Here is an 11386-nt window from a genome sequence, read left to right as displayed (position 1 = left end):
GCTAAGGTAGTAGCAGGAAGGTGATTCCATAGAACCAAAAAGGAAATATTACAAACTATTGTGCACTCATAAACAATATTAGTAATAAAAAAAAAGGCATAATACATAAATATGTTCTTTAACTTAATCTCAAATTACATTTATGACCTTCGATTTTAGGTGTGCATAAGTAGACAATTGAATTTGTAATTAAGTTGAACAAGTAGACACACATGTCTTATGTGGCATAATATACGTAAGACGCCATGTAGGACAAGAATTGGCGATGTAGAATGCCACTTAGGATATATATGTCTACTTGTTCAACTTTATACAAGTTTTAGTGTTATTTGTGCACACCCAAAATTGAAGGTCGTGATAGAAGTGATCTGATGTCAAGTTAAAAGAGCATGTTTATGTATTGTGCCTAAAAAAAACTAGCAAAAGCCCAAGACTGTATAGTTCAACATTACACTAGACTAAATAAACAAACCAACAATTACAACATACCCAGTATATCCCCACAAAGTATACGCAGTGTTATAAATCGGACATAATAAAGCAAACCACAAGCAAAAAGAAAAGACAAGAACACACAGATTTACGTGGAAATTCTTGCAGGAAAAACCACGGGCAGAGTCAGAGGAATTTCACTATGAAAGGAGATGAGTTGATCTGATCCCTACGCTATCACCACAGACCCCATTAAAATCACAAACATAAATCGCACCGCGAAACTTTCAGAGCCGGATCGATAAAATTCGGGTCACAAACTCTATCACGCAGTCCATACCATTACCTCAAAGGTGAGATAGAGAGACTGTGGATATCTAGCCTTGAAGAATAATGGTCCTGCTGTTAAATTCTTATAGCCAGCCAGCCATCTACAGGAGATCAGCAACATTTACCGGAAGCTCCTCAATCACCACGTTGTAAAACTTCTGAATGTCATAGAGCATTCTCTCATCATCCTTGGTGGTTGCAAAGTTGATCACAACACCCTTCCTACCAAACCTTCCACTACGTCCAACGCGATGAAGGTAATTCTCAGGCTGAGTAGGGAGATCATAGTTTATGACAAGTGAGACTTGTTGTTGGACATCAAGGCGGTCACATATACTAGTGATGAGAACACGAAAGGAACCACAACAGAATTTACACATTATAATATCCCTAGTATTCTCGTCCATTTCACCATGGGTGGCTAAGACACTATGATCTCTACCTCTCATCTGGTCTGTTAACAAGTCAACTTTGCGACGAGTATTCACAAAGATCACACTCTGTGTGGTGGTTAAGGTTTCATACAGATCACAAAGTGTCTCAAGCTTCCATTCTTCCTTCTCCACATTCACATAAAACTGCTTTATACCTTCAAAGGTCATTTTTCATATATCAGAAAAAAGTAAAACTTTTAATACCAGGGAAGAAAAATTAAAATATTAATCAAGATTCACCCACTCTTATTGGAATTGTCCAAAACAAATGAGACATATATGAATGTTGATTCTCTAATTATGATTAATATAAATGTGAAAAAATAATTAAGTGTGTCATCATTTGCTGTATAGCAACCGCGTTTGACAAAGAATATATATGTTGAAGGCAAAGAATATATCAACCGCGTTTGACAATTGTGAAAGAAAATAAAACATTTCTTAATTTAACACTCATTTTCTTAGTTATTTTTTAGCATTTAGTAATAATTTTTAAAATAATTATGTCAAAAATATTTATATATAATATAGCAAAATTATACAGTGAGATGTGACAACGAGTGAGGTGCGGAGTGGAGGTTCGGAAGATAGAAGGGATGTGATGGTCAAGGGGTGATGGTGAGGGCGTCGGATAGGTGGAGATGAGACGGAACTTAAAATGTCATTTATGAAACTTACTTCATTATCTTTTGGGCATTTATGGAAAAAGTTTGATTATGACTTATATTGATTTTAAGCATTGTGTCAACATATATTCAGTAGGTTTGACATATTTTGGATTGACATAGTTATCATAGCAATGACAGATACCATCACTTTTCTGAATTTTGGATCGTTGACAAAATCAATTTCGCATATCAAGTTAGCAACACAAACATCTAACCAATTTTTTATATACTACAAATCAAACTCACATAGCTGCAAAGTTCATCAAATTAGGAAGAAAACATCTGATTTCACATATCATGAAATAGATACCCTGCATAAAGCTTAGGGGTAAATTGGTGTAAAATAGGTCTATGAGCTATGTGCTGTGGGCCTATTTGGTTATTTTGGGCTGGACTTGTTGAAAGTTTATGTTCCAAATATTGGGCCAGCTGAATAGAGAATCGCACTATTTTGTCATTGTAACTGTCCATTTCCCGAAGGGTTGGCACTATTTTTCTTATTAGTTGTTATGCTCTGTTTTTTCTTTTCATTATTATTTTTATTTGCTACACTTGAGCCGAATGGTTTTCAGAAACAGTCTTTACCTTCACGAAATACAGATAAGGTATGCGTGTACTCTATTCTCTCCAAACCCTCTTATGAAAGTTCATTGTGTATGTTGCTGTTGTTAACGACCTTGGAAATGGGATGGTGAGTAAACCATTAGGAAAAAATTTTGAGCTCCAATTGGTGCAAGTGAAACTTGAGAACATTTTTTTTGAGTTCGAACTTGTATAAGTAAAATTTTGAAAAATATTCCTCAATTTGAAGTAGTAAAAAAGCAATAATCATACGTATTAATGTATGTATTACTTACTAAAAAGTAGATATTCATTTTTGTTAGTTTCAAACCATGGTTGATTTTTAATTGCCGGTCCAAAAAGTGGCTATTTGTCAATTATTCACTATATAAATGATTGATACTCTTTAATGGACAAAGAATAGGGATAGCTATTTTTAGGACCATAATTTTAAATATAATAAAAAATTATAAAAATATTTAAAATTTAGTGATTTGGGAATCAAATTTCAAACCTCAAAGTTTGAATTGTCTTTCCAAAAAGAAATTATTCCTTTTATCTGCATGCTTCTGCATTGTACAGAGCTAAATTTCCATGACTTTCCCATCTTCTTTGCTTCCCTGTTCCTACTTTGAACTCACCCTTTTCCAAAAGTGATCAATTCCTTTACGACGACAACAATAACATATTCAATACAGTTTCATAAATATTATATGAAGCAGGAGTGGGTTTAGGAGGGTCGGGAGGTGTTCACCTAAACTTCTTCGGTGAAAAGTTACATTATAAATATAAGGTACTCTTTTAGTTTTTTTAGTTTAGGAGGTTTCAAGTTCTAATCACAGGAACTAAGTTTTTATTTGTTGAACCTTCTAAGTGAAATTTTAGATCTATCGCTTATATGAAGAGAGTGGTATAAAATAACATATTTAGTATAGTTTCATAAACAATATTCCAAGAAAATGATAAATATGTTCTCATCCTTATGTCTATTTTGTGAACATACAGAAGTTCAGGGGTAGAGCCATCTTTCATGATAAACCCGTTTCGACGGAAAATTATATTATTATTTTTAAATGATGAAACTTATTTTTTATGTATATAAAATAGATGTTGAATCCCCTTCAACTAATCCGTATGTTTATTTTTTACCGGAGAAATTGTGTCAATATTACAAATATAAATTTGAGAAAACATCACTTTGACCCACAAGATACATAGGTAAAGAAACCACTTAACTTGATAGTACTATATCATGAAATTTTCACACGATAAATGACTTTGATTCCCATGGTCCCTCCCCTTCCACTCATGTAATAATTTATTTTTTGTTCAAATAAACTCTAAACAATCAAGTCAAAATGGCCATGATTAAAAATACATGGTCATGGATCTAATTTCGAGGCTTTTCAAATTAAGATACGAGACATTTGTATTAGAGGTCGATTAAATTTAAATTCGAATCGAAAAAATCCACACTAAAAGATAAAACACTCAGAATTTAAAATCTCTAACGAAGATTAAAAGAGTTCGTATCATCCCGTTACGATCCATATTGGTTATGATCTTTTATGTAATGATTAATTAAAACATTGTTGTTGAAATCAAAGTGAGATGCAGTAGGATGTGATTCCATATAACTAAAAATGGTGGTTGGACCCACCAAAGTAGTAGTATTAATCAAGATTCACCCACTCTTATTGGTTGTCCAAAACAAATGAGAAATATATGAATGTGATTCTCAAATTATAATTAATTTAATGTGAAAAAATAATTAAGTGTGTCATCATTTGCTGGATTTAGTGGGTGCTATTTTTTTTCTTTCTTTTTTAATTAGCCGTTGCATTTATGTTAAAGGCAATGAATATATCAACTGCGTTTGACAATAGTAAAGAAAACAATACTTTTCTTAATAATATTCTTTTAAGAAGTCGTTTGGCAGGAGGAATAAGAAGAATAACTAATTCCAAAATTAATTTAAAAGAGGAGCTTGGGATAACTCATCCTAGAATTAGTTATCACGAAATTATACTGTTTTTCTTATCCTTTCTTGAGAGGGAGATAACTAATGCCGGAATAACTAATTTCCGAATAAACATAATTCCGAAAGAACTTATTTTCCAACCAAATAATCCCTAAGTGCTTTTTTACAACTTTATATATATGGTGGAAATTGAATTACGGTTTAGGATATGTTCGGTATGAAGAAAAATACTTTTTCAAATGCAAGTGAGTTCCTTACTTATTATTTAGCATTTAATTATAAATAAAAAATATTATATGTAAAATATTTATTTATTGTTGGTGCATTTCAATACTAAAATTAAATTGCATGATAATTAATGGACATAAGTGAAAAAATAGTGTCATTAAATTTTGATAACTCTTGTAACTTCTAACTCTTTATTTGTCCATGATCTACCACATTATTTTGTGTCTTTAATCTTATGAGATAGTGGTGAGAATGTGGCAGGGGCGGATCTACGGTAGCAGTTGTGGGTTCCCGGCGAATCTACAGTAGCAGTTATGGGTTCCCGGGAACCCACAACTGTTACCGTAAGACATATAATTAAATGAGAAATATTACTAAAAGGTATACATATATAGAGTTGGGAACCCATAACCAAAATTGATGGATAGCTCAGTGGTAAGAGGCAACCCATAAGTATGTATGTTCGGCGCTTCAACGCGGGTTCGAATTCCCGTGAACGCGTTTTCTATTTAATTTCTTTTTCAGCTTTTCAACCTTACTTTTAAATTTCTTTAAAAAAAAAAAAAAAGATGGCACAAGGCCCTCCAATCTTTATTATTATTATTAATGTTAACAAAATGGACGATCCAACAAGAAAAACCAATTGACCAAGTCCAATAACAAAAAAAATCAAGACAAAATAAAATTAAAAACAAATAGTTAAACTAAAGTTAAACACTAAAAAAAAAAAATAGAAAGGGCAGTTGTAGCTTAGCTTCTGGAATCTGGAAGAAATGAACATTGAAAGAATCTCGTCTCTCTTAAGCTCCTAATTTTAGAAGGCCAGTTATTTTTTAAACGAGGTACACTTTTCAGCCTTGTTTTAAATAGGTAAAATTTTTCTTTTTTACTCTCTTAAGCCCCTAATTTCAGTCTTGCTTTCATTGTAGCTTATTATTTGTTAGTTGTTAATTTTTTTCGTTAATTTAAATAGATTGAAATTGTGAAGTTAGTTCAAGATGATTACGAAATTTTTCAAGCCTAAAATCATTCCAGATTCTCCTTCATTAAGTTCTCCTTCACATACTGAAATTTCTGACAATGTCAATCCTTCTCAACCATCAGATAAAGATAAAATATTGAATTTGAGTTTTCTTGAATCCGATCCTGCTAAAAGAAAATAAATTTCGAAATATACTCCTAATCAGCGTGATAGAGTAAGGAGATATTACATTCAAAAAGGGCACTGCAGACCTAGTGAGCATTTTATTTTTCCAATAACAAATTTTGGTGGAAAATCACGTCATTTTGATCCTAATTGGTTTGATACTTCATATTTGGAATGGGTAAAATATAGTATTGAAAAAGATGCAGCTTTTTGCTTATGTTGTTACTTGTTTAAAAATGAGATTGGTGGATATGAAAAAAGAGTTGGTGATTCTTTTACAATAGATGGCTTCAAAAGTTGGAATAAAGGAATAGAACGATTTAATAAGCATGTGGGTGAACTAAACAGTGTTCACAATCGGTGTTTCAAGATGATGCTTGATTTATATAATCAAGCACAATCTATATTAGCTTCTTTTGACAAGCAATCTGAGAAAATAAAAAATGAATATTGAGTTCGTTTGAATGCTTCTATTGATGTTGCAAGATATCTTTTGAAAGAAGGATTTTCTTTTCGAGGTCATGATGAGAGTGAAACTTCTACAAGAAGAGGAAACTTTTTAGATCTCTTAAAGTGGTACGCGGTTAGGAAGGAAGATGTGAAAAAAGTTGTGTTAGAAAATGTTCCACAAAATGATATCATGATTTGTCCAAATGTTCAAAAAGACATTGTGAATTCTTGTGCTAAAGAAACGTTGAAAGCAATTTTTGAAGACTTAAATGGAGATTACTTTGGAATATTAATTGACGAGTCTAAAGATGTCTCTCATAAAGAACAAATGGCACTTGTTCTGCGATATGTCAACAAAGAGGGTAAGCTTATTGAGCGATTTCTAGGTGTTGTTCATGTTAAAGATACATGTGCACGGTCACTGAAAGATGCTATATGTTCTTTGCTTTTAGAGCATAATTTGAGTTCTTCTCATATTCAGGGACAAGGTTATGATGGAGCTAGTAATATGCAGGGAGAATTCAATGGTCTTAAAACTTTGATTATGAAAGATACTCCTTCGGCATATAGTGTACATTGTTTTGTTCATCAATTACAATTGACTCTTGTAGCTGTTGCAAAGAAACATCATGAGGTAGATCAATTTTTGATATTCTTATTAATATTTTAAATGTTGTTGGAGGATCTTTTAAGTGCAGGGAGATGCTTAGAGATGATCAAACAGAAAAATTAGAAGAGTTATTGATGCTCGGTGAAGTTCATACAGGAAACGGATTGAATCAAGAACTTGAACTTCAAAAGGCAGGAGATACTCGTTGGAGTTCTCATTTTAAAACAGTGTGTAACTTTATTAAATCATTCTCCTCAATTATTCATGTAGTAGAAGTTCTTGCTAAGGAGGGTTCAAATTATCAAGAGAAATCATTGGCAAAAAAGTTTAGTAGATGACATAAGATCTTATGAGTTTGTGTATAGGCTGCATTTGATGTTAAAAGTGTTGGCAATTACACGTGATTTGAATATGGCTTTGCAAAAAAAAGATCAAGATATTGTTACTGCTATAAACCTTGTTGGTTTCACAAAGAGACAGTTGCAATCTATGAGAGATTCTAAATGAGATTCTTTGGTAAAGGATGTTTCTTTATTTTGTGCCAAACATGATATTGTGATTCCCGAAATGAATAAGAATTATGCTCTTGGAAAGTCAAAGCGTAAGATTTCAAGTATCACATATTCTCATCATTTGCGTGTTGAAATTTTTAAGGTTGTAATTTATTTGCAACTTGGTAAGCTTAATAGTCGTTTTGATGAAGTGAATACTGATCTACTTCTTAGTATGGCTAGTTTAAGTCCAGATAACTCTTTTGTAAATTATGATAAAAACAGGATTATAAAACTTGCTACCTATTATCCGAATGAGTTTAGTGCTTCCATGCTTGAAGATCTTAGTTTTGAGCTTGACAATTATATTGCCTATGTGCGACAAAGGAATAATAATTTCTCTAAGTTGAAAAGACTTGGGGATCTTTTAGAGACATTGGTGAAAACAAATTTGCACAAGACTTGGACACTTGTATATTTGCTTGTGAAGTTGAGTTTGACATTACCTGTGGCGACTGCAACGGTGAAAAGGGCTTTCTCTTCGATGAAATATATTAAAAATGACCTACGTAGCAGAATTGATGATGAATTTTTGAATGATTGTTTAGTTTGTTATATAGAAGATGAGGTATTTGAAACTGTACATAATGAAACGATCATTGATCGTTTTCAAAACATGACAAGTCGTCGAGTACGATTATAATGATAATGTTTTTAAATATGTCGTGTTTAACGGGTTGTTGCTTTAAGACTATATATTAAAAATATTTGATTACTCATTTTTTTACAAATTATTTTTTCATATTAATTTATTTTATTGGGAACCCACAAGTTTAAAATCCTGGATCCGCCTCTGGAATGTGGTCATTAATTTCTTGTAACTTCTATCATTATTCTACCATTTTATTTGTTGTAACTCATATAACACATAAAATTCCTAAAACATTCATTCATCTTCCTCACTTAATATCCACTACTCCCTCATTTACTAGATGAAAGAATAGTACACCTGTATAAATGACGTTTTCTTCTGTGTTGGATAATATATGAAAAGAGATGAGTAGTAGTACATTGTGAGTGACAAGAAAAAGATGATAAGAGTAAATATAGTAGTGAAAGAAAGAGTTGAGTCATAGAAAATATTCTAAATCTTTAACTATATTCACTATAAAAGAGAGTTTTATATGTTGAAGGAAGATGTTCTTATGGTGGAGTTTTGGACTCTTCAACTAATCTAGAGTTTCTTGGGTTATATATCGTTGATGGACTGTTGTATCCAGGAGGAGACAAGTCAAGAGATATACTGTTGGATCGGTATAAATTATACCATAATGGGTTTAAATTTCCTTAAAGAAAGCGATACATCTGCATCTTAGCTAAGAAGAAGATTATTTTATTTTCTTCATTTTTTTTGTATTTTCAACTATTATTTAATTATTGTGGTATATTACACCAACATATGTAATCTAGCAAAACGTTATGACAGTAAAATAAGACAAAGGGTTAAGATGAGACAATGTGTGAGGTGCATAGTGGGGGTTCGGGGTTATCAAAGGTGTGATGGTAAAGGGAGTGGGGACGTTGGATGAATGAAGATGAGACAATGAACTTAAAATGTCATGTCATTTATGAAACTTGTTGGTGCTTTGCCTTCGTGAAGGGTTGAGCTCGGGTCAGATATTGCGATCATGAGGTGCCTTTTGTGATCGCGAAGAGCAAGTTCCTAGTAGTTTATAAAGAATCCATTTTCGATTTCAAAGTTCTATTTTTTAACTTTTGGAGCTTGGAAATCCGTTTGGACTTTGGAGTGATTCAAAAAAGGAATTTTTCAAAACTTCTTCGTTGGGTATATTTCTAAACTAATAGAAGTAAAATGTTGTTATATAAATACATATATAAATATATATGTATTACTCATAAATATATATACACAACTGAAAAATACATATTCTTCTATTACTAGGAAGTGGGTAAAATATTGCTACTTTTGCTATAAATTGTAATTTTGAAAAAGTGATGCTGTTTATTGTAATTATAGTCTTTAAAATGCTAGTTTCTCTAAAAATTTTCTTATTATAATGCATAATTCTTGAAGCTTTCGGCATTATTGAGCATTATGATTGTTCTTACTTTGCATGAGAGTTACCTTTATTTTACTGCCATAATTTGGCATAATGCACACGTTGCTGACGTTTCTTTGAAGCTTTTAACCTCAGCTTTTAACCTCCATTCATTTGAGTTTATTTGTATTTTTAATCACAACATTTAGTGAGTAGAAAGTGGATATAAGTTTCATGTAACTTTCACCTTAATTTCTTCATTATTCTATTCTTTATGTGGTGTAGTCCTTGTAACTAATGAAACCTCCAAGCCATTGATCTTCCCTCTTTACTACCTTATTCATTCTTCCTATTCATTGTATGGAAGACTTTCTCTCCTGTAAATAAAGGTGGTCTTGCATGGTTTTAAAGTAGACACATAAGATAATAGAGAGTTCACAAAAAAGTTAGTAAAAAAGAGAGTTTGTTAGTTGAAGGGAGGTGTACTTTTTGTAGAACTTTGAACTCAACTCTTGTCCAGAGTTGTTGAGTTGTTGTGAGAAGGTTTGCTGGACCGGTGAAACATTTGCTGAAGTAAGCTTGAATCTCCTTAAAGAAAGCGAGATATCCGCGCCTCAGCCGAAGAAGAAGTAGACATTCTTTTCTTTTTTTCTACACTTGTAATTTTCAGTTGTATTTTTATTGTAATTTCACCAACATTATGAAATTATATTTGAAGGTTTTGAAGGTCGATTTGAACTCTCGATGAAATTTCATAATCCAGTTTCTTATGTTATGGATGCCATAATTTTAAAATAAAATTTTAATTTTGCCTTTTGTGAGTTTGAGGTTTACTTTTGATACTCAAAATAAAACTATAACAATACATGTATCTACGTGTTCATTTTCTTGTGTAGACGATATTTTGATCCGATTGGGCTTTTTCGAAGGTTTTGCGGATTGAGCAAAGTCATAATTTGACTTACAAGACTTTAATTAAGGTAACTTGAGATTTTCTTTTAACTCTTTTCTGAAGTGTTAATTACAATAACAATTAACTTTAATGTAATAAAACAAAAATTGAGTTACCATAAAATCAACTCAAAAAGGCAAAGGAAATAGACTATAGACTACTAAATAACATTGATGTGATCTTGTTGATTTAACATTAAATACTTTCTATTTATTTGTGAAAGTAAATCTAAATTAAATTCACTACTTTAGTGTCAAATCTATATATCATCTGTATAAAGTAAGAAAACCAACTTTATTTTTACTCTTAAAATGGCTTATTATCCTTATACCAAAGTTCAACTTTCATTAGTTATTTCATTTGTCATCAATATTATGATGATGACAAATGCTTCAATTTTCAAACCAAGAATTACTGAACAATTTATAAGTGACCTTCCTCAGAATACTCACCTACTTTATGTTCATTGTCAATCTAGAGATGATGATCTTAAAGTTCACACACTTAAACCGGGTGATCAATTTGATTTCTCGTTCCGTCGAAGTATCCTGGGCACTACTCATTTTCATTGCAATTTTAAATGGGATACAAAGTATAGTGAGTTTGATGTTTTTTACCGAGAAAAGAGCGTTTGTAAGTATCACGAGTTCACTGAGAACGATCTTTATTGTACTTGGTTGGTGAAGGATTCTGCTATATTTCTTGCTCGTACTAAGCATCCTTCACCTTCACCTAGTGAATTCCAATTTGCCTATGCTTGGGCGTAAACATTACGAATTTATTACATTTAAATTTCAAAGGGTTTATAAATTTGAAGTAATTTTTATTTTACATGTTTTTTAGTCAAGAAGTACATGTGTGCAATCACTCTATTATCGTGATTGTGAAATGTGAAGGTGTTAGTCTTAGACTAGATCATTGGCAAATAGCCAGTTGAAACCTCAAATCGTCCGAATTCATTTGATTCCGAGTACTCCCTATTTCGACTGAAGAAGAATTAAACTAAAATGAGAGTCAGTTTGATGATAAAGAGTTTTTTTAT

General features: G+C 31.8%; 3 protein-coding genes across 3 annotated transcripts; 2 read left to right on the top strand and 1 right to left on the bottom strand.

Moving 5' to 3' along the window:
* Positions 1-369: 369 nt before the first annotated feature.
* On the bottom strand, positions 370-1510 carry LOC107848703 (eukaryotic initiation factor 4A-6). Its single transcript, XM_016693474.2, has one exon. It carries the CDS (start codon positions 1362-1364, stop codon positions 864-866), a length of 501 nt encoding a protein of 166 aa, XP_016548960.1. The 5' UTR covers positions 1365-1510; the 3' UTR covers positions 370-863.
* A 4911-nt stretch (positions 1511-6421) lies between these two features.
* Positions 6422-8035, top strand: LOC107846711 (SCAN domain-containing protein 3-like). Its single transcript, XM_047400076.1, has 3 exons — positions 6422-6865; positions 6925-7068; positions 7496-8035. The coding sequence occupies exons 1-3, from the start codon at positions 6422-6424 to the stop codon at positions 8033-8035; spliced, it is 1128 nt and encodes a 375-aa protein (XP_047256032.1).
* A 2620-nt stretch (positions 8036-10655) lies between these two features.
* LOC124888785 (S-protein homolog 21-like) lies at positions 10656-11111 on the top strand. The gene has a single exon (XM_047400075.1). The coding sequence runs from the start codon at positions 10656-10658 to the stop codon at positions 11109-11111; it is 456 nt and encodes a 151-aa protein (XP_047256031.1).
* The last annotated feature ends 275 nt before the right edge of the window (positions 11112-11386 follow it).

This window comes from Capsicum annuum, chromosome 11, assembly GCF_002878395.1.
Source record: "Capsicum annuum cultivar UCD-10X-F1 chromosome 11, UCD10Xv1.1, whole genome shotgun sequence".
NCBI lineage: Eukaryota > Viridiplantae > Streptophyta > Magnoliopsida > Solanales > Solanaceae > Capsicum > Capsicum annuum.
This window is presented reverse-complemented; position numbering and strand designations above follow the sequence as displayed.

Bases quoted from the DNA above. Each gene is read 5' to 3' on its own strand.
- LOC107848703 (XM_016693474.2), bottom strand. From the start codon at position 1,364: ATGACCTTTGAAGGTATAAAGCAGTTTTATGTGAATGTGGAGAAGGAA.
- LOC107846711 (XM_047400076.1), top strand. From the start codon at position 6,422: ATGATTTGTCCAAATGTTCAAAAAGACATTGTGAATTCTTGTGCTAAA. The intron at 6,866-6,924 runs GTAGATCAATTT...GGATCTTTTAAG, and splicing joins TTGCAAAGAAACATCATGAG to TGCAGGGAGATGCTTAGAGA. The intron at 7,069-7,495 runs GTGTGTAACTTT...GAAATTTTTAAG, and splicing joins GGAGTTCTCATTTTAAAACA to GTTGTAATTTATTTGCAACT.
- LOC124888785 (XM_047400075.1), top strand. From the start codon at position 10,656: ATGGCTTATTATCCTTATACCAAAGTTCAACTTTCATTAGTTATTTCA.